General features: G+C 50.9%; 4 protein-coding genes across 11 annotated transcripts in view; 3 read left to right on the top strand and 1 right to left on the bottom strand.

The window, feature by feature from the left end:
* ARPC2 (actin related protein 2/3 complex subunit 2) overlaps nucleotides 1-3,132 on the top strand; it is a 29,536-nt gene extending 26,404 nt beyond the window's left edge. For all 4 annotated transcript variants that reach the window (XM_080669259.1, XM_080669260.1, XM_080669261.1 and 1 more), the window contains one exon: nucleotides 2,681-3,132. In XM_080669259.1, the coding sequence (XP_080525385.1) occupies nucleotides 2,681-2,705 (25 nt within the window). In that variant the 3' untranslated portion in view covers nucleotides 2,706-3,132. The remainder of the gene's footprint in view (nucleotides 1-2,680) is intronic.
* A 7,685-nt stretch (nucleotides 3,133-10,817) lies between these two features.
* Nucleotides 10,818-13,902, top strand: GPBAR1 (G protein-coupled bile acid receptor 1). The gene is made up of 2 exons (XM_080669263.1): nucleotides 10,818-10,999; nucleotides 12,733-13,902. The coding sequence occupies exon 2, from the start codon at nucleotides 12,778-12,780 to the stop codon at nucleotides 13,768-13,770; it is 993 nt and encodes a 330-aa protein (XP_080525389.1). The 5' UTR covers nucleotides 10,818-10,999; nucleotides 12,733-12,777; the 3' UTR covers nucleotides 13,771-13,902.
* A 246-nt stretch (nucleotides 13,903-14,148) lies between these two features.
* AAMP (angio associated migratory cell protein) lies at nucleotides 14,149-20,484 on the bottom strand. Of its 4 annotated transcripts, none has more exons than XM_080668875.1 (12): nucleotides 19,853-20,484; nucleotides 18,930-19,132; nucleotides 18,350-18,505; nucleotides 17,543-17,662; nucleotides 16,884-17,023; nucleotides 16,487-16,631; nucleotides 16,111-16,194; nucleotides 15,880-15,995; nucleotides 15,625-15,728; nucleotides 15,383-15,473; nucleotides 15,069-15,223; nucleotides 14,149-14,631 (listed from the first exon to the last, which is right to left on the bottom strand). In XM_080668875.1, the coding sequence occupies exons 2-12, from the start codon at nucleotides 19,048-19,050 to the stop codon at nucleotides 14,556-14,558; spliced, it is 1,308 nt and encodes a 435-aa protein (XP_080525001.1). In that variant the 5' UTR covers nucleotides 19,051-19,132; nucleotides 19,853-20,484; the 3' UTR covers nucleotides 14,149-14,555. The 4 variants fall into 4 exon arrangements, with proteins under 4 accessions (XP_080525001.1, XP_080524999.1, XP_080525000.1 ...); XM_080668873.1 differs by having other exon boundaries at nucleotides 18,930-19,135; nucleotides 19,853-20,312; XM_080668874.1 differs by having other exon boundaries at nucleotides 18,930-19,408; nucleotides 19,853-20,153.
* PNKD (PNKD metallo-beta-lactamase domain containing) overlaps nucleotides 19,302-23,026 on the top strand; it is a 70,929-nt gene continuing 67,204 nt past the window's right edge. The window contains exons 1-3 of one of the 2 annotated variants that reach the window (XM_080668878.1): nucleotides 19,302-19,565; nucleotides 20,337-20,505; nucleotides 22,005-22,668. In XM_080668878.1, coding sequence (XP_080525004.1) covers nucleotides 19,499-19,565; nucleotides 20,337-20,505; nucleotides 22,005-22,197 — 429 coding nt within the window. In that variant the 5' untranslated portion in view covers nucleotides 19,302-19,498 and the 3' untranslated portion in view covers nucleotides 22,198-22,668. Of the gene's footprint in view, nucleotides 19,566-20,336; nucleotides 20,506-22,004; nucleotides 22,669-23,026 lie in introns of those variants that run through there. The other variant, XM_080668876.1, reaches the window with a different exon arrangement.

Here is a 23,026-nt window from a genome sequence, read left to right on the forward strand (position 1 = left end):
ACTAAAGGTGGGGTGAACAGGTTTTCATTTCTGAATGAGCGGGGCTGTTTCCTTATTCCCACATATTTGTGAGCTAGAAGAATGGCAGCTAGAACACAACGGGACCTTTTTACCCAGATAGGCTGTGTTCTCTGTGGGCCTGAGTTGAGGTCAGTGTTGTCCTTCTCAAGGTCTTCCTGGAGAAGGAGTAATTTACTTTAACAACATTTACTTGAATAAATGGGCCTGGAAACACACACCAGTGTTCTTTTTCCTGGTCTGCTCCTCGGCAGGCATTTTGAATGGAGAAGAGGTTGTCTTTATCAGGGATGGAAATGGTGAGTGTGTACAGGAGAGGCCTCTTGATCTAGAGCCTGGAGATTTAGGTCTTTGTGCAAAGTGCCAGGACTTGGCTCCTTTTCTGGTGAAGTTTAGGCAATCCTGTTCTTAAAATAAGGCAATAGGTACTTATTTGCTGTCTTTTGTGCCCATTGAATTACAGTATTGAGGGGACCTAAGCCTCCCTCTCCCACTTCCCCCCAATGCCCCTCACAGCCGGTGTATTTGCCAACACCCAGTACTCTTGCAGATAATCTTTGGTAGGTATGCTATGCATAAAGCTTCACGATCTCTCCTCTGGCAAGTTAGTTTCTGCTGCCACTTGACTGGATGAGAGGAGTATCTGGGTCTTAATGTGCCTGAGCAGAGGGTTTTCAACCTCTGAAACACCAGATAGCAGTTAAAGTCGCCCCTGGCTTCTTCAGGCAAAGGCTTTGGAGACTTCCGGTCTCATTAGGAAATTAGTACCAAAGGCCTTTCTCTGAGGTAGCTCTGTGCCTCCTGCCCAGAGCCCGAGTGCTGTTCAGCCTGTAACTAGATCCTCTGCTTAGAGAGGTGTCCAGGTACCCTGGCAACAAAATGGCAGCATGATTCCTTCTGCAGCTTCTGGCCTATCCTAAAATGGGGCGGCGAATGGGAGGAGGCAGAAGCAGGTATAAGTGCTGAGACACACATGTTCTTTCTGCCCCTCCAGAACCATGCCTCCATCCTGGAGTTTACAACCTCCCCTTCTTTCTCTGCTCGCTTTCCACAGGAGTGCTTTTCTCACCAGGCACCACTTTGGTGACCTTGAGTGTGAGGCAACCCATTTTGTGCCACTTTCAGAGCTCAGGGGAGAGAAGGCATTTTGGTAGAGCCCAGGAGGTGAACAAGCAGCTAGGGACAGCAGAAGGAAGCCTGACCTGGCCAGCCTGTCACACACCAAACACAGGGCATCACAGGGAGTCACAGGGCTGGCTGCTTGTCCATTCAGGAGATGAGCCCACTAGGCAGCCACTGCCCAGTATCTTCCCCCACGCCTCTTTCACCCTGCTACACAGCCAACAGGTGCTCCTGGGGGTCGCTGCAAAGTGAGTGCAGTTGTCTGAGGGGCAGGATAGAACAACTTTATCCTGATAAGGGGACTGGGAAAGGATGGGTCATTGAAATGAATAAATTGCCCATAAACCTCCTCCCTGGGACTTACAAAGAGCAGCTTTGCCTTTTTCTGTCCCTTAACCTCTCTTTGGCAGAGATGGGCCCCAGAAAGAAGGGGGAGTCAGACAACTGCAGCCATCCCCAAAACCAGATTATGTTACTAAGGGTGTGCAGGAGTTAACTGGTTCAGCTGGGCAGGAGAAGCCAGGACACCCACACACACACTTCCTGATACAATAGAGCAGAAGGGGTCTGCAGAACCATGAACAGCATGTAATAGGGTGGCAGGCCTGCTTCAAAAAATGGCCCCAGATCAGAAGCCAACCATTAGCACACAGTGCTCTGCCAAAGTCAAAGGCTCATGAACTTTTTATTGGAGGTGGGATGGATCCATTTGGGGGTGGGTGAGACATTCAGGGCAGGAAAAATTTCCCATAGTTCTCAGCTCTTGCTTCCAGGCTGCTTTAGCAAATACTGCTCTCTGTCATCGAAAACCCGCCTATTCTCAAAGCTACCCTTGTGGGGAAATAGTGGGTTGAACACGACTCAGAAGCCTAGCCAGGCAGGTATTCTGTAACCAAAAGTGTAATTGAGGGTTACTTCCTTGATCATTCTGCCTCCATGGTGAAAGATTTAAAATGGGATTGCCATCTGCTGCCCAAAAAGCTATAAGCTGTGTAGAAGGAGCCTGATCTCTACCAGGAAAAGGCTTTGAGCCTACTCTGAAATACAAGTAGATCTAGGCCAGTGGTCGGCAAACTGCGGCTCACGAGCCGCGGTTTGCCGCTCTGTTGACTATTGAGTTTGCCAACCACTGCATAAGGCATTACCCTTACCCAGAAGTTTTGACTTCAGGTTAAAGACGTTAGTACATTATTGAAATGGTTTTTTTTAAGTGTTTTTCCCTAAGGCAGTGGTCGGCAAACTCATTAGTCAACAGAGCGGTCATGTGGCTCGCGAACCGCAGTTTGCCGACCACTGATGTAGGCCATCCAGAAACTGTGGACAAATGATTCTCCTTTCTACTGGGGACGATGAATGTCCTCGTGGACTTAGCGCAGGTATTTCCTGGTACCTGAAAGTATTCAATAGAACGAAAGAGCTGGTGGAACCTTTCCACCTCGTGCTTAGTGTCTCTTTGGGATCCCATCCCTAGTTCAGGAGTGTGGGTGGAAGATAAGGTGAGCCTGAAACTAGCCTTTACACTTATTCTCTGCTTTTAAAGGGGGAAGACGTTTTCATCCCGCTAACTCTTGGGAACAGGAAGAGGAAGCTGCTGGCAACTGAAGGCTGGAACACTTGCTACTGGATAATCGTAGCTTTTAATGTTGCACCTCTTCAGGTTCTCAAGGGATTCTCCATTTAGGTTCCATTTTGTACACGTTGGAAAATAATCTGCAGAAACGAGCTGTGCTTGCAAGGACTTGATAGTTCCCAAGAATTAAAAAAAAAAAAAAATCCACTTGATCAACTTAATTCCTTTTCTTTATCTTCCCGCCCTCACTCCCCTTCCTTTCCCCCCTCCTTCCAAGCTCTTTTGCTTTGCAATATATTACTGGTAATGAGTTGCAGGATAATGCAATCCTAACTTGTTTTCTCCTGAGTATTTGAGTTCAAAACTCCTGTATCTAAAGAAATACGGTTGGGGTCATTAATAAAGAAAATCTTTCTATCTTACATGAGAATTTGCTGGGTTTCTAGACTGAGTCCAAAAGAGAGGCGAGATGGAGGACGAGGAACCTGCAGACCTGAACTGGAAAACCTCGGGCTCCAGAGCCCCTCAGCCTTCCCTTAGAGAGAATGGCTAGCTAGTGAGCTCTTGGTTGGCATTTCTGAGTAAACTTGAATAAGTTTGCTCTAAAGCTCTGTTACTAAGTCTGTCTGGCTGTAGCCAAGAAACTCCCAGGACAGTGATAGGCACATTAAAGTGTGTTCTGGATTATTCTTTTATCATGAATAATGTATAGCATTTCCCCAGTGTGTTCCAGGAAGTGTGTAATTCTGCAGGACATTGGTAGGTATTTAGGTGTGGATCTGATGCAAACGAAGTGGCCACATTTTTCTTTCTCACATAAAAGCCCAAGAGACTGGCACTCCAAAAAAACTCACTTCAGGAGCTTCTTGCCTAGCAAATAGTACAGAGCCTAGCAAAGTATGCTGTCCCTTAGCAGGACTCTGATCCCTAAAATAAACTTGGTTCAGAAAGTTTGTTTGGTAAAGAACCATGAGGAGAATTTTAGGAGCACCCAAAGTGGCCTGAGGACCATCCTAAAGGTTTCTATCTCCTTTCCCTGTTTTTAGAAAATATATTTTTATTGATTTTTAGAGAGGAGGGGAGAAGGAGCGAGAGAGAGAAAAACATCAATGATGAGAGAGAATCATTGATCAGTTGCCTCCTGTAGGCCCCACACTGGGGATCAAGCCCGCAACTGGGGCATGTGCCCTGACCTGGAATCAAACCGTGACTTCCTGGTTCATAGGTCCGACGCTCAACCACTGAGCCATGCCGTCCGTACTCCTTTCCCTTTTAATTTGTCTCCATCTCATGCTCAAGCTGGGTTGAGGCTCGTGAATCATGAAATTTCTTGACTGAATCACAACCAGCATTTTTATTTCCTGTACTATCTTGAGATAATTTTATCTCACATACAATTGTAAGAAGTAATACAGAGATCCTGTGTACCTTTCACCCCTGGTAACATCTTGCATAACTAGTATCATAGCCAGGAAACTGATGTGATTACAGTCCTGGCATCACTCAAATTGTACCAGTATTACATGCACTCATTTTTGTTATTTCTATGCATTTTTATCACATGTGTAGCTTTGTCATCAGCATTTTTAAAAAACAGAATAGTACAGACTAGATCAATCAGTGCATCACACCTATTAAGGGTAAGTACCAATTTTGAAATGTGTTTTCAGGTATATATGCATATCTTGACTGGATTGGAAAATGTTTTACTGTAGCTCATAGTCAACAAGTTTGAAAGCCATTTAGTCACCTAGACTTCATTTGACTTCATTTAAATGGGTCCTTAGCTCAGGATGCAGTCAGGGAGTTATGTGCTGGTGCCAACAAACATGTACGCTGGAGAGTCCTGTCCCCTTGCTTGTGCTGACCCTGTGGCCTCCAGTGGGAAGAGTATCCCACTTGAAATCTGCCCAGCATTTTCCTGGGACATAGCCCCTTGTCACCTACTCTTGTTAGCTGGAAAACCTGGCTGAATTAGATATTGAGTGATGTTGATATGTATGTATGTATTCTGTACCCCTGGTCCTGTTAGGGTTAAATAGCCAGATTCTCCACATCTCCCCAGGAGCCAACTGCAGTGCTTTTATCAATTTCCAAAGGGAAAAGTATTGCTTGAACTGAAATAGCACCCCTTAATAGCTAGTAGGGGTTTTCAAGGGTAATTTTGACTAGGAGCAGTTTTTGCTTTCCTGCTGGGTTTAGAGCACAGCTCCGTAATAAGTTGGAATTCATTTGTACTGTTAGCCAATAGTGGAGATCAGATTTCTGAGAATCTGAAACCTATACAATCTATAGATGGTAAAGCCAAGGTTGCTTAGAAAATACAGAGTTAGGGAAAAAACAAGGCATTGCAAATTTTTTACAGCAGTAGATCCCAAGGCAGTGTCTTTAAAAGTCCGTGCGGGTGAAGACTCTCTCCAGACTTGCTCCTTCGTCTTCACCTGTGTCAGGACATACTTGGTATTAATGTAGAAAGACCCTTTGTGGACAAAGGCCCACTAACTTCAGCCAAGTTCCTGTGGACTGTGGGAGGAAGGAGGCCTCAAGATGAGGGTCAGCTTTTGAAGATAACTGGATATCACATAGGCAATTACAGTGCCTATAATTATTCTTGATAATGCCATCTAATAAATCTTAAGTTCCATTCTTATACACTCAAGGGGATCAGAAGTGGCAGGACTGCTAAGGAAGCAAAGTCCAACATAAGCCAAGGTCCTTCCCAAGAGAGTTGGTATTTTTCTCTGCTTGGGTGCAATGGGAGATGAGGAGGGTGTTGGGACACTTTGTGCCCGGGTAAAGTGGGACCTGTGTATGCTAAGAACTAGGAGCTTGGGCCTGACCAGTGTGGCTCAGTGGTTGAGCATTGACCTATATATAAGTCAGGAGGTCACAGTTAAATTCTGGGTCAGGGCACATTCCTGGATTGCAGGCTCAATCCCCAGTGGGGTGTGCAGGAGGCAGCTGATCAATGATTCTCATCATTGATGTTTCTATCGCTCCCTCTTTCTCTTGGAAATTAATTAAAAAATATATATTTAAGATCTAGGAGCTTGGCAGAAAAGGCAATAAGGCTAATAGGAAGTGGAGGGGTGGGATTAAAGGACAGGAAGTTGAAACCAGGAAAAGGAAGTAGTGCTAGCTGCTGCATCAGAGGTGGTACTTAGCAGTTGCCATTTCAGTCCCCTTTGGTCTCATTCAAAGTTGGAATGATAGGCACTCATCCCAAAAGCTACAGAGGCCTAAGACCCAAGCCTGGGTCTACTGTGGTGGGGCGGGGGGGGTGCTATTTGAGTTCAAGCAATACTTCTCCCTTTGGAAATAGATGAAAGTGCAGTTTCCTTTGGCTCCTGGCTGTTTAACCCTAACAGGGCCAGGGGTTCTTCTGCTGTATAGCTGACTTAGGGCTTCCTGAAGCCAGGATCCTGGCCATTTCAGTCACACGATTGTGTCCCGAACCTTTTAGAGACTCCCAAGAGTTAGTGAAGGGTTGAACAGCAGCTCAAGGAGGATCAGCAAAAATCATATATCCAAGAGAATGGAATGGGCCAAGGAGGCCCAGAGCGTTCCCTGCTAGAGTCTGGATTGGGTACCATGATGCAGACTTTACCTGAAGAAAGGAGAACTGGGTGGGGCTGGGGTGGTAGAGCCTTCAGAGTCAGCTGAATGGAGCATTTGCAAGCTGCCTGCACTAGGACTCCTTTGGGCAAAGGAGAAAAGGCAGATGAGTCAGTCCCAGGAATTGTGGGGGAGCAGAGAGGAACTGGATGATCCAGTAAGGAAGAAACAGCGAGGGAGCAGGGGATAGAACCCAGGCTTCCCAGTTCCCACCGCCTAAGCTGTACCCCTTCACACGTCATCCCACACACAGTGTTTAGACAGAGCAGCAAGAAGAAACACAGACATCCTGGATCCCTTAGGGAGGAGGCCAGAGCTGGGAACAGAAGGAGGTCTGTTTATTCCTGGCAGTCCAATATCCGAGGGGCCCCACACCCACTTCTGTCCAGACTCCAGGATGAACTCTCCCAGAGCCTCTGACTTCTGCCCGACAGATAGCGTGGGGCTGAGGACCATCTGTTGGAACCCAGTGTCCCCCACCCACCGGCTCCCTTGAGGATGGGTTTGAGGCTAGATGCTTTCCTCTACCCACTTTGTCCCAATGTAAGTCCTGCCTCTCCAGGACCCCTAACAGCTGTGCCTCCAGCCCTTCAACCCTGATCTCCCCCAGAGAACCCCAAAGTCCCCTTGCTTCATCCATTTGGGCTCTTGGGCGAGGAAGTGTTTCCTAGTGTCTCACCTCCAGCTTTCTTGCTGCAGTTTTAGCCTGTTGCCTTCCATTTCAGGTCTTAAGGGAGTGTAACTGGCTTCTCTCCCTCACCCCAAAGCCACCCTGGATACGATGTAAAAATGGGGGCACAACACCTCTGGCCTTTCTAACCCTGAACTTGCCCTTCCTCTCACTATTCAGTCATGCACGTCTTAAAGACGTTTGACTCTGGCTGGTGTGGCTCAGTTGGTTGAGTGTCACCCCATGCACCGCATGCACTGAAGGGTTGCTGGTGTTCAATCCCTGGTCAGGGTATCTCTCCTTCTCCTCCCTCTCTCTCTGAAATCAATAAAAACATACTTTTCTAAAGACATTTTGGTCTTTTTAGAACTGCATATAGGATGGTGGTCCCATAAGATTATGCAGATGTAGCCTGACTGGCAGCGCTCAATTGCCCGGGTTGCAGGCTCAATCCCCTGTGTGGGGCATGCAGGAGGCAGCCAATCAATGATTCTCTTTCATCATTGATGTTTCTTTTTTTTATTTTTTTAAGGTTTCTGAAAGGTTTATTGAAATAAATTATCTTGGCCTAGACATTTACTCATCACTTTTTTTTCAATTATTTTTCAACATTCTAAAAACTTTCCATTTAAAATACATTTAACTTTGCCAATAATTTTAGGTAATACTGGATTCTCCCCCAAAGGACTATCATAACTGTTTTCAAACAAAACAAAAAAACTTAATCTGATAGGATATAAAACTGAACTATGTAACCTATCACTGCATGTTTCAAATCCTTAAAGTTAAATGTGGGATGAATTTGAAAAGGGCCAGGACCTGCATCAGCTCCAAGCAGGTGGATGCAACATCTTATCTTTCCACGTTTAATTACACCAACAGGAACACAGATATGAGAATGAAGGGCTCCAGAGAAGACAAAAAAGGTAGCTTTTATTTCTCCAGCAAAGCACTCCAGAATGTCCTCTACATCTTGTAAGGCCTACATTTTCTCCAAGGACAAACCCACAGCCGCTGGCATTGCCTAATTTACTTGACCAAGGAATTCAAACCATAAATCAAAGTTTGCTACTCAACCCCTCAGTGCTGGGCCCCCCCCCCACATACACACACACACACATCTGGGGGCCAATGGCATGCAGAGGAGAGGACAGACACTGATCATTGATGTTTCTATCTCTCCCTCTCCCTTCCTCTCTGAAATCAATTAAAAAAATTTTAAATCCTATATAATGAAAGGCTAATATGCAAATCAACCAAATGGCAGAACGACCGGATGCTATGATGCACACTGACCACCAGGGGGCAGACGCTCAACGCAGGAGCTGCCCCCCGGTGGTCAGTGCGCTCCCACAGGGGGAGCACCGCTCAGCCAGAAACCGGGCTCACGGCTGGCGAGCGCAGCAGTGGTGGCGGGAGCCTCTCCCACCTCTGCAGCAGTGCTAAGGATGTCCGACTGCTGGCTTATGCCCGCTCCACATGACATCCCATAAGGGCTCCCGGACTGCAAGAGGGCGCAGGCCGGGTTGAGGGATCCCTCCTCCCGAGTGCATGAATTTCATGCACCAGGCCTCTAGTGTGTGTATGTATGTATGTGTGTATATATATATATATATATTAATTGATTTCAGAGAGGAAGGGAGAGATAGAAACATCAATGATGAGAGCAAATCACTGATTGGCTGCCTCCTGCACATCAGACCGAGCCCACAACCCAGGCATGTGCCCTTGACTGGAATCGAACCCGGGACCCTTCAGTCCACAGGCCGACACAAACCGACTAGGACTAAAAAATATTTTTTAAAGGATTATGCAGATGTAAAATTCCTATCTTCTAGTCATGTAGCAAAATGCATTACACAAATACCATTGTGTTACAAGTGCCTACAGTATCCAGAACAGTGACATGCTGTTCTGGTTTGTAGCCTGAGAGCTGTAAGGGAACAGAATTTGTCACTCGCAAATATGTCTCTTTAGCATAAGGATTATTTTAGGCTGGTTAATTTTAAGAAACCCTCTGACTTGGAAGAAACTCTGAAAACCAAGTAGAAGTTACTCTTTGTAAAAGATATTTGTGCTTGTAGGGACCTCTCCACTTGTAAGGATGTCTCCCTCACTGTACCAGGAAGAGGGAGAAGTACCTTATATCTAGAAAGTATTATCAGTGTAGAAGACCTTGACTGACATTTGCATAACAACCTTACCCCTTGTTTACTGCCCTTTCCCCTCTCCCCCAACATCCTTTGTCTTAAGCTAAAGATGGTATTTAAGGTGATGGCTTCAGGCATTTTGGTGAGTTACTCAGATTCCCTGGGTAGCTCCTAGCTCCCAAGTATGCATGTTATGAAATTGTTTTCTCTTGTTAATCTGTCTCTTATTACAGGGATGTCTCAGCCAAGAGTCCAGAAGGGTAGAGGGAAAATTATTTTTCCTCCCCTACAGAGCTATAGGCTGTACTAACCCTTGGAGAGTAGTAGGCTATACCATATAGGTTTGTGTAAGTAAATTCTATGATATTTCCACGACGACGAGATCAGCTAACAACCCATTTTTCAGAATGTAGCCCTGTCATTAAGTGACACATGACTGTACCTAGTTTCCTTAGTTTCCCTGTGGACCAAAAGCATCGCTGGCCTCTTGCTTTTCATAGGCAATCTGCCTTTCTCAGGGGAGTTCTTTCTTAGAGGGGAGGATTGGCTGGAGGGAAGGGACATGCAGAGAAGGGCAGAAATCCTAATAATGTTAATAACTGCTACCTTTCATTGAGTGCTTATGTGCCAAGCACTGATCTAAGTTTTTATCACATATTTCATTTAGTCTCAATGGGTGAGTACAATATGAGCCCCATTTTGCAGACGAGGAAACTAAGGCAAGAGAACTTTAGTTACTTGCCCAAATTTATACAGCTAAAAAAATAGGATCTCAGCCAGGATTCTGAGATCCAAAGCCAGGCTTTCTGATTCCAACACTGGCTTGTGCCTCTTATTCATCGAGGAAGGAGGAGAGAGCAAGAAACATTGATTTGTTGTTCCACTTATATTATGCATTCATTGGTTGCTTCTTGTATAGGCCCATAACATTTCCACAACAACCCTGAGAGTGGCTTCCCCCATTAAGTGTCAGGCACTGGGATCTAATTAGTTACATATGTTATCCCATAACATTTTCCACAACAACCCTAAGAGTAGCTTTCTTTCTTCCCAATTTACTGGTGGGAAAATTGGAGCCCAGAGGTAGCTTGCCCAATATCACACCCCCAGAGCTATTTGTAGCTTGTAGCCCACAACTTGACTCACAAAGTAGCTGAGGAAAACGCAAAATGACTTCAGATTCTAGAAGGCAAGGCTGGCTTTATAATCTGAAAGGTCCATCAGGCAATAAGATGGGGGGCAGTGAAGATCCTCAACCCTCACCCCACTACTGCCACCATTACACACACACACACACACACACCCCTTTGGCAGACAGGTAGGATTATGGAGCTCAATATGCAGCTGGCTGGCCACTCTAGTATAAAGCTCATAAAATGTAAATGTATTAGCTGGGGCAGAAAGTGGGGAGGGATAGAAGGAAATTATTCATTAACTGGAATGCATTTCTCAGATCAGCTAGGCAGTATCAGGGGAGGGGGTCTCCAAACTGAGTGACCTGAGAGAGGATCTGCCCCCTAAGTGACAAGCTATGGCCAGTAGCTGGAAAGGGGAAGATCGGGTCCAGCAGGAGAGGAGGAAGACCTCCCACTTGCTAAAGCCAGGGTGTGCCAGGTCCCACCCTCAGAGGCGGGGCTAGGCTAAGCCCCGTGGCCACAGTTCCATCCCTCCAGAACCCAGGCAGGAGCAGAGCCTGGGCTGCCACGAGCCTGGGGCCCTGCTATCCCAGAGTAGAGGCACCATGCTCTCCCCAGCCAGGACATCAGACATCTCCAAAGGCCCTGTAGGGCCAGCTGCAGCAGTTCCCTGACACAGGACAGCCCAGGCTGATGAGCACCTGTCTCCAATTGTCATGTGAGTCGCTACCCCCCTCCCCACCCCAGACCTCAGCCCCAATCCTAAAGAAGCCATTGCCACCAGAGCCAGCAGGGTCATACTACCCACACACCACTGGGAAATTGCTCCTGGGGCTGGCCCTTCTCTTCTTGCCGCTCTGGTGGAGGTGGGGTAGGGGACTCACTCAGAAGGGCTGGAGCTCCAGCCCAGGATCCAGAGGCTAGATTGGAAGTAAGATACCCTGAGGTCTTGTGGGGTTTAATAAAGTTGACATGCAGGGACAAAGGGGAACAGAAACCGGAGGGCTGCTGAGAAGAAAAGATGTCCTGAGTTAGGGGCAAAGAGAAGATTGAGGAAGAGAAAATGGGGGAGGGGGAGGGGTGCAGCAGTTTGGAAACCTCAGCTTCTGAGTCAGGGTGGCTGTGGGGAGGGGGCAGTAGGAATCCTTTCCATATTGACTTTAATCCTAGCAACAGCAGCTGCTCCCGTGGACAGAAGCAGGCGTTCCCACAGGGTCCAGGACCCCTCCCCGTTCCCTGATGTGGCAGTGGGGCCGGGGTGCTGGCAGGCTGAGAACAAGGAGCCAAGTGAAGGAAAGGACAGGGACAGAGCATAGCTGCAGAGAGGCCAGCTCTGTCCAGCAGCTCCTCTCCCCTCTCCTGGAGGTCAGCTTCAGCCTCAGGGTGTGGGAGGTGTCCTTGCTGCTGGCATCTCCACATTCACTGCCAATCCTCTCTCCGCGCCCCCTCCCCCCCACCCACTCACTTCTACCCCCAGCAACTCCTCTCTCTCCTCTAGTTCCCAGGAAGGGACCTGTTGCTAGTGGTGCAGATGAGTCAAGTTTATGGGCTGGAAGTCCTATCCAGAGGCTGCTCACTCATCTGTAACCAACTGGCCACAGGGCATATGGGGATGGTGGTGCAAGGAACAGGACATCCCACTTGCTGCCACCATTGCCCTGACCTCGCCACTAACTCTGATGCTAGGTGAACCCTCCTCTGCCTCACTCCTGCCCCCACCCCAATCCTAATGCTCTGGTGCCAACCAGGCTTCGAGCATCTGAAGACAGGGACCCCTCTCCTTCACCTGAGCACCCACTCCTAGCCCGGAGGAGGCTGTCAGCTTTGGCTGATCACTACACCAACCACACCCCGTCTTCCCTTTTGGCTAATTTAGAGGCCTTGCCAGTGGAGGCAGGGATGGGCAAGATGCTTTGGGGCTGGGTGGGTCCATCTTTCAGTCTAAACAGGCATAAGCACAGCTGCCCAAGGGGGCCAAGCAGATAACAGAAATGGGCGAAGTGGCCTGAGGAGGTCCCCACTCCAGCTGGTCACTACCATACAGGACATGGGTGTTGCCACAACTGATTCCTTGCTTTTTTTAAAAAGTATTTTTTTATTGATTTTAGAGAGGCAGGGAGAGGGGTAGAGAGATAGAAACATCAATGATGAGAATCATTGATCGGCTGCCTCCTGCACGCCCCCTACTGGGGATCGAGCCCGCAACCCAGGTATGTGCCCTTGGCCAGAATCAAACCTGGGATCCTTCAGTCCCCAGGCTGACCGCTCTATACACTGAGCCAAACCGGCTTAAGAGAAGCCAGAAATAGAAATTTTAATTGGCCATTAATTGAAAAAAAATGTGTATACAGCCTAGTCCATTGGGCTGCAACCTCTAGATTAATATGTATTCCCGAGAGGACGGTGACCCGCAGCCCCACCCTAACTCTGGCCACCCCATCTCCTGTCCAGGTATGTCGGCCGTTGCTCCAGATTTTCCCTGTCCCCAGACCCAAGATGACACCCAACAGCACCAGGGAGGTGCCCGGCGCTGTTCCCATGGGAGCCTTTGGGCTCTCCCTGGTCCTGGCAAGCCTCATCGTCGTGGCCAACCTGCTCCTGGCTTTGGGCATTGCCGGGGACCGCCGCCTGCGCAGCCTGCCTGCTGGCTGCTTCTTCCTGAGCCTGCTGCTCGCTGGACTGCTCACAGGGCTGGCACTGCCCACACTGCCAGGCCTGTGGCGCCAGAGCCGCCGAGGCTACTGGTCCTGTTTCTTCCTCTACTTAGCTCCCAACTTCTCCTTCCTCTCCCTGCTCGCCAACCTGCTTCTGGTGCACGGGGAGCGCTACATGGCAGTGCTGCAGCCTCTCCGAGCCCCTGGGAGCGCTTGGCTGGCCCTGCTCCTCACCTGGGCTGGCCCCCTGCTCTTCACCAGCCTGCCCGCTCTGGGGTGGAACCACTGGGCCCCTGGTGCCAACTGCAGCTCCCAGGCTGTCTTCCCAGCCCCCTACCTCTACCTCGAAGTCTATGGGCTACTGCTGCCTGCCGTGTGTGCTGCAGCCCTTCTCTCTGCCCGTGTGTTGGTCACTGCCCATCGCCAGCTACAGGACATCTGCCGGCAGGAACGGGCAGTGTGCCGCGGGGTGCCCTCGGCCCTGGCCCGGGCCCTTACCTGGAGACAAGCAAGGGCACAGGCTGGAGCCACACTGCTGTTTGGGCTGTGCTGGGGACCCTACGTGGCCACCCTGCTCCTCTCGGTGCTGGCCTATGAGCAGCGCCCACCGCTGGGGCCTGGAACTCTGTTGTCCCTTGTTTCACTGGGCAGTGCCAGTGCAGCGGTCGTGCCTGTGGCCATGGGGCTGAGTGATCAGCGCTACACAGCTCCCTGGAGGGCAGCTGCCCGAAGGTGGCGCCGGGTGCTGCGGGGAAGAGCCTCCCGGAGCAGTCCTGGCCCCGGCACTGCCTACTGCACCAGCAGCCAAAGCAGCATGGACCTGGACTTGAACTAGGGGAAGGACCTCTGCTCACTCCTACTAGAAGCATCCATCCATCTCAGCCACGCCTGTCTCCACTTGTCTGCACACCTCTCTGGATCAGAGACCCTGCCCTTTTTTATTGGTGGAATAAAGCTCCTCTGGCTGAGTTTATTGGTATCTCATTCCATATCGCAGAAAGGAGAGGCAGGTAGAACAGCTGTGGAAAGAACCTAAAATAATGGAATCAAGGGAGATTCCAACTCTGGATAGAGCAGCAATTGTAGATGAGGCTGCACCACCGGCAGGGAGGGCGAGCTGAGTACTGAAAGTCCAGCACATGTGGGGGCCTCACCCTGATATGCCCCTCACCAGTTCTTCCTCAGGTCCAGCCACCACAAAATCCACACACATTGTCTCTGGGAAGTATATTTTATTTACATTTTTAAAATCTGTAACTAATCTCTCTTCCTCCTTTCCACCCCCAGAGACTTGGGAAGGGAAAGAACAGGCACCTCAAACACCTACTCCCCACATACAAATAGGCACCCCATGACGCACACCCACAAATGAAAGTGAAAGAGAAAGGTCTGAACCTCCCTCTGAGAGATCCCCCAGGTCTGGGGAAGGAGGAGGGGCCTGAGGGGTGAGGGGTGGGTCTCTTAAGAGAAGAAAGGGACAGAGGGGGCAAGTCAGTGTGAAGGGGTTGGAAAGTAGTCCAAGGCCCCTCCCATCCTCTTCCTTCATACCCTCCTGCCTCTGCTGGTGAGGGGTCTCCCTTCACCTCCTCAACACCAGACACAAAGCAGAGGCTGCAGCCACTAGCGGTCAGGTCTCTGGACACAAAATACTTTTGCTTTGTGGTCTCCTGATGTGGTCACCACCAGGGAGGCATCTCTGTGGACAGAAAGAATAGGCTCATAGGGATGGGGGCCTTGGGGCTGGCTCAAGCCCATGACCCAGGGGCCCTCTGGTGGCCCTCTCGAGCACATCAATTCTATGCCCTTGGTGCCTAGCACCAAGCTGACACACCCGTGTCGAATGAACACATATGAAGCCAGCAGTCAGCGAGGGAATGAGAGGAATCACAACATGGGGGAAGCAATCCCAGCCCCTCGGCCCCGGGACTGACATGAGACCCAGCAAGTCACTGTCAACCAGAAGAGGCAACTCCCTCAGGCTTCCCAGCACTCCTGCCTCGAAAGCCACAACTAGGTCTTGGGTCCCAGCTTCCCTCAGGAAACCCCTCCCACACCCCCAGGTCCCTGTGACCCTCCACATGCTATCCCCGCCTTCTAAATACAGAAACCCCAGCCCTTGCCCAATTCACTTACTTGCTGAGGGCAAAGTCCAGGATCTCAGCCGTGTGGCCCCGGTAATCAGTCAGCAGGCGGCCAGTCCGAGCGTCCCAGAGGCGCACAATGCCATCCAGACTGCAAGTGTAAACCACGGCGGTGCCCGCCTCCCACAGCAGCTGCACGATGCCTGACTGCACGGGTGCAAGAGGCAAGGTGGACGTGAGAGGAGGAGAGCTAGGAGGCATCGCAGGGAGGGAGGGTGGGAACATGGGCCATAGACAGGACCAAGCAGGAGCCAGGTCTGGGGTTGATGCTGACAGAGGCCTGGGCCTCCCCACAGGTGCCTGTACCTGGTGCTGACATTGGTGCCTGAGTGTCTGCGTAGACAGGTCATAGATGGCCAAGGTCCCATCCAGGTAGCCAACAGCTGCCAGAGGCATCCTGGGTAGAGGGGAGCACCACAAAGCTCACAGAGGGACCTGGGCCCACGTGCCCTTCGTTCCTTCCTGGTCTCCCCGCCCAGGCCCCTCCCCAAGCTCAGTCCCTCTCATCTCCAGGCAGCCTTCAGGCCAAAGCCTTAGCTCACACTCACACACTGCAGAAGCCCAAGGATTCCACTGAGTTGGACTCGCTCTCCTCCCCTTCTCCCAGGTTGGGCTGGGAGGCCACAGACTCAGGCCTGAAAACACCCACCACCTATGAGCCAGAGGAAAGTATCAGAGAAGGTCCTAGAAACATGGTCCTCTAATAGAGAAGGAAGGTGGAGAGGCAGGGAGGTTGAGTAAAGGATAAGAAAGGGAGGGGAGAAGAGCGGAAGGCTTCACAGCAAGGCTTCAGTTCCACTCACCTTGCCGGTGGTGGCACTGACCAACTTGGCCTGGCAATCCACAGAGCCAGTTAGGATCAGGCTGCCATCCTGGTTGGTGGCGACACAGGTCAGAGGGCCCTGGTGACCCTCAGTCCCTAGGATGGAGCAAAGGAATAAGTTAGACTTCACCCTGTCCCCTCTGAGTCCTGTCCCAGGTCTTAGCCCCTCCCCCACAAAGGCCGAGGCTAACACTTCCCCCAACTCTGATACCTTTTAGTACATGGATAGGGTTTCCCTGCTTCAGGTCCCAAATCCTGATGGTGCCATCTTCATAGCCGACCACAGCTCTCTTTCCTAAAGGGCCAGAAGTACAGATGAAGAGAGAAGGACAGACCATACACTCAGACATAACCAAAGAGGGAATTGGGGGTATGGGCGGGAGCCAAGAGAGAGAGACAAGAAAGTGAGGGAGCTAACACTACCGAGGACCCAGCAGAGGAGACTCAGTTCAGGGTGGAAAAGTGGGAGCTGTCTGCTCTGGGGCCTATGAGGTCAGTGCTCCTGAGAACAGGCTCAGAGTGCAGGCTGAGCCTTGCGTCCAACCTCTCTGCACTCAAGAAAGGACACTCGGGGGAGCTTATCTCACCATCAGGGAGGACTCGGCCACAGGTGGCTGGGCAGTTGGGACCCTGGAAGGTCTTGCAGTCACCATTGGGGACCTTCCACATCCATGTGTTGCCATCAGCAGTGCCCGCCAGTAGGATAGGTGCCCGAGGGTGCCACTCCATCCACTGGACAGGGAGGAAGAGTCAGCAGGGAGGCCCATCACCCCATCCCACCTAGGAACCTGTCTTCTGAGCCCCACCAAGCTGCCTCTGCTTCTGAGTCAGGGAGGACAGTCTAGGTAATAGGCACAGATATTCTTGCTGTACCTTGAGAGTGCACTGGCTTGGAGATGGCTTGGTCTGGTAAAGGTGGAGCCAAAGCCCCAAGTTCTCACCCACTACCAACCAAGGCCCCTGAGTTGAATCCACTCTAATCACCTCCAGGTCTCCTGCTTCAAAGGACCAGACCTCCTCCTTGGTGTCCACCTGCCACACTTTCAAGAGGCCACTCATGTCCCCTGTAGCCACTAGGGTAGAGTCATGGCTGAAACCCGCACAAGTCACAGAGTCCTTATGGCCTTCAAAAAAAAAAAAACCAGAAAGAGAACATCAGGGCACCTAGTGCTTGGGGGCACATGACCTAGGTATCTGGCCTCCTGAAAGGACCAGCTGAGAGAAAAAGTGGATCCCAGCAGAATAGGTGACCAAATTCATTGTAGTTTCAGGAATCAACACACCCAGGTCTCCCCAAGGAAGACAATGCTGGCCCTCCACTCAACCACATGTAGCCTAGGCCTAGGTCTTATCTTCTGTCCATTCTGTACCTCTGCCTGGAATACCCACACCCTTCCCTCTTCCCAAATACCCCTACATCAGCCTGTGTCTCCTCCTCTCAAGCCTTTTCCAGACTCCCTTGCCCCAATCAGTGCCTCCCTCCCCTATATCCACAACAGACTATGCTATTCCTCTTCAGAGTCCTCAGGCCCAGCATAGAGCTTGCAAAATGGGGGTCAATAAATGGCTGTTAGATGCACAACTGTTGCAGGCTAGCCCCGGAAGACTTCCAAAGGGACACGACCTCAGCTGGGCCCCCTCACCTGCACACTCAAAGAGTAGCTCCCCATCGCTGAGCCTCCATACGAAGGCTTTGTCATCTTCACCCCCTGTCACCGCCAATGTGTTGGTCTTGGGGTCCAGGCTCACACAAAACACAGATGCTGTCCCAAGAGATAGTTCACAAGTAAGGGGATGGGGCTCCCACCTAGGGTTCTGTCCTTCAGGACCGGCAGGAAGCCCACCCCCTTCCACCTAAAGAAGCATGTCTTTCCTCCTGGAAAAGAAGGATGCATCCAAGTTCCTTCTAAGTTTCAAGCATCAGATAGTTGGAGAAACCCCTCCCCAAGCTTGCCAAGCTCAAATCCTTCTCCAGAGCAGATTCCCCCTTATGATACTGCACCCTTCACCACCCCACACTGATACCATGGACAACAGGAAAGTATATGGGCAGGGCTTACAGCTCTCAGCATGGGATGCCACCAGGCTGGGAACAAACAGAGGGAGGAGAACATCGTGCCACTGGTTCCTTATTAAGAGCTAACATTTGAGGATTATATAAAACATGCTCAATGTAACTTACACCGAAGTAACGTTTTAAAAGAAAACTAAGACCCAGGGAGACTAATAAAGATCATAAATTGGTAAGGAGCAGAGGTAAGATTTGAACACAGGTTTCTCAGCTGACTCCAGGAGCCAAGCTCTCCTCCATTCCATCACATTGCCCCCTACCTGTGAGTTCTTCCAGATCAGGGCCAGCAGTTCCCTCAGAATGCTCGGTACACAGCCGACATGGGATGCTCAAATGCCCTCCTGGCCTAAGTTTATGATGGATCTCCTGAGAGACCTACCTGAGTGCAGTGCAAAGGTGACCTCGCTGTCGTCTGGGCCCTCCATGCTGCCAACCACCCCTTCCTGGGGTTCCAGAACCCAGCCCTCCTCGTTGCCCTCTTCCTCTTCCTCCTCTTCCTCAAAGTCCACATCTTCCATCTCCTGGGCTAGATCATCTGCATTGGTCAGAGGGTCAAAAATGGGGCTTAGCAGGCGGGAAGAGGGATGGAGACAAGTGTGGGGAGGGCTGAGGTGGGTCATGTGTTAAGAGAGTGAGGTCAGACGAATGGGATGAAGCGGGAGCGAGGTGTGTGGGACAAGGACAGGAGACGCTGCGTACCTGGCGTTGGCCAGAGACTGGAAAGGAGGACCGAGGGGATGATGGGAAGGGGGTGTGTGAGGGGAAGGGCCGGAGGAGGCGTCAGGGGAACCCCCACCCGGCCAGGCCCGAGCACTAAGTGTGGGGGTGGGAGGAGGGGGAAGGGCGAAGAAAGTCGGTAGGAATGACCGGTAGGGTGTAGAGGGGAGGGGGAGAAGCTGGGGTCATAGGCCAGGGGTGAGCGCCTCCTGCCCCACGGCCTGAGGACCGGCCATTCTCACCCGGGTCCGGCGGACCGGGATCCAGTTCTACCACCTCGATAATCTCTTCATCACCATGGAAGCTTAGGGTCTCCAGTGGGGGGGTGTCAGCGGCAGCCCCGCTTTCCGATTCGGATTCCATGCGGCGAAAGCAGCCGATCCACTTCTCAGGGCCCAAACGCCTCCCAGAGTCAGCGCTGCGCGACGACGCGGAACTCGGGCCCCTCCTCCCCGGGAGGAAATAGGCGTAAGCAACTCTCCGGAAAGGAAGAGGGACAGCCGTTTTGCCAATCAGAAAAAGGGTTGATAGCATAACCACCAATCATAGAGCAGAGCTGGGAAAGGGACGGGGCGTGGCAGAGAGAGAACCAAAACTCCGCCCGACCTGACTCCGCCCCTGACAGAAGGGAAACAAGCGAGCGTGCGCGCCTCCGGGTCTCCTGGGAGGAGTAGTTCGGCCGGGTCCGCTCCGAAGGCGTTGGGGAGTTGTAGTTTCTGATCTGTAGGCGGGACGGAAGGAGCGGGGGAGGCCCCTTACGCAAACTACAATTCCCGGCGGGGACCGCGGTGTAGGGGGGTGGGGTCTGAACATGGCGGCGGTAGTGGCTGCTACGGCGCTGAAGGGCCGGGGGGCGAGGAATGCCCGCGTCCTCCGGGGTAAGGAGAGGGACCCCGGGGAGGGCAGGGTGGCAAGGGATCCCCCCCCTTTTTTTTACATCCAGTCCGGCTATAGCAGGAGTTCAGGGCTGTTGATTCCTGCTCGCACCGCTCTGCGGGGTTAAAGAGTTTAGGGGCTATATTATTTAGCCGCTATAAGGTGGTCTCTAGAGGTCACCCAGTCCGACCCTCTGCCGTCGGGTTACACACACCTCCGTATCCTCGCTGCGAGAGCGAGTCCCCAGGAAGCCTTCTAGGCTCCCGCGCTCCAGGTGTTTGACACTCACCGCAGTGCAGAGGAAAGTCCTGAGCGGCTGGAGGCTCGGGTTCTAGCCCCGGGTAATTAGCAGTTTGACCTTGGGCGAAGTAGTTCGTCTCTCTGGGCTTCAGTATCCTCTTCTATGAAACGGGGGGGACGGAGTAGACCACCTTTAAGCTCCCTTTCCGTACTAACATTTCTGCGGCTTGAAAACATTTTCGCGGATTTCCTTCATGCATCTCATGTGAGTCCCACTGCAGTCCTTCCCATCCCGTCTTCTAAGGAGATGAACAACGAAGCTCGCTCTCCTGGCACCAGGGTGATGAGCCCACAGTGACGTGGAGGTGGCTTCCCTAAGGTGTCACCTCGATGGCGATTTTCCCATTTCCCTTCGGATTCTCCCTGGCACTTGTTACACCATACTGCAGTCACTTCTCTTCCTCAGATCGCCACCTCTCCTTCCCAGGCTTTCACCTCATCCTCCTACTGACCTTCTTATTCTCTGTCCACAGGGATTCTCTCAGGAGCCGCAGCTAATAAAGCTTCCCAGAACAGGACCCGGGCACTGCAAAGCCACAGTTCCCCTGAGTGCAAGGAAGAGCCTGAGCCCCTACCTCCTGAGCTGGAATACATTCCCAGAAAGAAGGCCAAGAACCCCATGAAAGCTGTGGGAGTAGCCTGGTGAGTTTTAACTAACCCTTTGCCCACCGGTAGGGAGTGGCACCAGGGGAGGGCAGAACCCAGAAACTTCTCCAAATTTCAGGTGGTACGCTGAATCCAGGGTTGTGGGGGACAGAATTGCTGGCTGCAAGGACTGGAATCTCAGAGGAATGGGGCAGGGGAGGGGGGGAAAGTATGTGAAATTGGAGAGAGAGTGGGTTTTCTGTGGAGAAAGCTGAGCTAATCTGATATGAATTTGGTTCCCTGGTCTCATCTTTTTTGGAGAACTTGGGGTGAGACCTAATTGGGGTTTTATCTCGAAGGTGTTTAACACATCATTATTCAGATTTGACTCTGACCTTAATACATATTATTGAACAATATTAAAGGAAAAGGAGTAAATTACCAATTTTTTCAAAGGGATCTTATCGTAGCAGAATTTTAAAAAAATTTTTAAAGATTTTTGGAGCCCTAGCTGGTTTGGCTCCATGCATAGAGTGTCGACCCCCTGGTCAAGGGCACATGCCTTGGTTACAGGCTCGATCCCCAGCACCCCAGCCCCAGTGCGGGAGGCAACCAATTGATATGTCTCTCTCACATAGATGCTTCTGTCTCTCCCCTTCCCTTCCACTCTCCCTAAAATTCAATGGGAAAATATCCTTGGGTGAGGATTAACCAAAAAAATAAGTTAAAGCCAATAAATATAAGGCAAAAAAAAAAAAAAAAAGGATTTTTTGAGGGAGAGAGAAATAGCAATGTGTGGGGAATCGAGCTTGCAACCTGGACATGTGCCCTGACTAGGGAATCGAACCATCAACCTTTCGGTGCATGGGATGACACCCAACAAACTGAGCCACACCCGTCAGGGTGGGAAATCACCTTTTTTTTTTTTTTTTTTCAGCACCTTAGGTGTTCCAGGACTTTACAGTGTAAGGTTTTCATCTTTGATAAATATTACGTCTCCATTTCACAGATGAGAGAACTGAGGCTCAGAGCTGGGATTCTTACCAGGTCTTTTGACTCCATGCCGTTTCTCCCCACACCAAGGTGCTCCCAAGTAGCAGTTACTCAGATTAAGAAGGGTACTCTGGGAGAGGATGTTGGGCAGTTTAGGCAGAGAGAAAATTTGCCAAGAGTCGAAAAGGGAAAGAGGATGGGCCATCTGGAGAGTCATGCGTAGACTGTATAGTAGGCTTGCAGGGTTCATGTTGAGAGGTGTCAGGCTTACAGGGGAAAGGAATGTAGAGGTGGGTAGAGACCCACCTACATGGGCCTTTTGTGCCATGCCTGGGTGTTTGGACTTGGCAGGGAAGTGATGGAGAGCTGTTAAGAGATTTTAAGCAGAGTAGCAGCAGGATCTGATTTGTATAGGGCCCTCCAGCAGCCAACGAGGAGGCTAAAATAGATATGAGGTATTGCAGTGTTCATGAGATCAATGAAGCTGGAATGAGATTCCCCCCAGCTCCTCTGACTCAGGCCTGGCCCCTCCCCAAACCCCGTGCACATCTCCCCACCCCTAGGGCCATCGGCTTCCCCTGTGGTATCCTCCTCTTCATCCTCACCAAGCGGGAAGTGGACAAGAATCGTTTGAAGCAGATGAAGGCTCGGCAGAACATGCGGGCATCCAACACGGGCGAGTATGAGAGCCAGAGATTCAGGGCCTCCTCACAACATGCCCAGTCTCCTGAAGCTGGGTCTGGGGTGCAGACCTGAGGAACACTGCAGCCCTCCCCTAGACTGAATTGACTGGCCTCCAGACCACGAAATCCTTTGGGTTTGGCTGCAATTCTAGTCCTTGCCTCTAAGGTCCACCAGAGGGCACACGAAGCCCAGGCTGCTGTCAGTCCTTAACCGCCCCCCCCTCCATCCCCCTCCACCCTGCTCTCCCTCCCCTCCCTGAGAAACCAGTCAAAGGCAAATAAAGTTATTGAGTGTGTGAGTGGAAAGGAACTGGGACTGGATTTTTGAGTCCCTTGGGATGGGAGGGACAGAGGGCGGGGTGGGTTACTCATGTGAGCCGTCTCACTGAAGCATTCAGTGTTCCCGGATTAATGGTTGGGGAAACCACAGAGACTTAACAAGCCTAGATGCAGGCCCTGGAGACCAAGTCCTCAGAGCTGCTGGCCAGGAGGGCGGGGTCTTTCTCATCTTTGAACAAATAAATAAATAACAATCAAAGAGGGCATTGAGGGTGTGAAAGAAATGAAGCAGTACTCCTTGTGGCTGAGTCCACATGACTCAACCTCCCTGGACCTGGGTTACTTTAAAAGGTTTTTGACTAGTGATTTCTAAGGCAGGGGTCCTAAACCTGAATCTGCAGTCCACCCCCCACCCCAACCCAACTGTGAAATTGTGTGTACACATACAGCTTTGTGGGAAAGAGAGGTTATAGCTCTCATGAGCTTTGTAAAGGGTCCATGATGCAAGAAAGGTCATGTTCTCTGAGTGGTCCCTGCCAGACCCAGTAATGCAAGTCGAACTTCCAGCAGCCTTTTGCATCCATCACCAGGAAGTGCTGGGCAAAGTGTATTTGGTTATCTTA

The sequence above is a fragment of the Plecotus auritus genome (genome assembly GCF_963455305.1).
Source record: "Plecotus auritus genome assembly, chromosome: 5".
NCBI lineage: Eukaryota > Metazoa > Chordata > Mammalia > Chiroptera > Vespertilionidae > Plecotus > Plecotus auritus.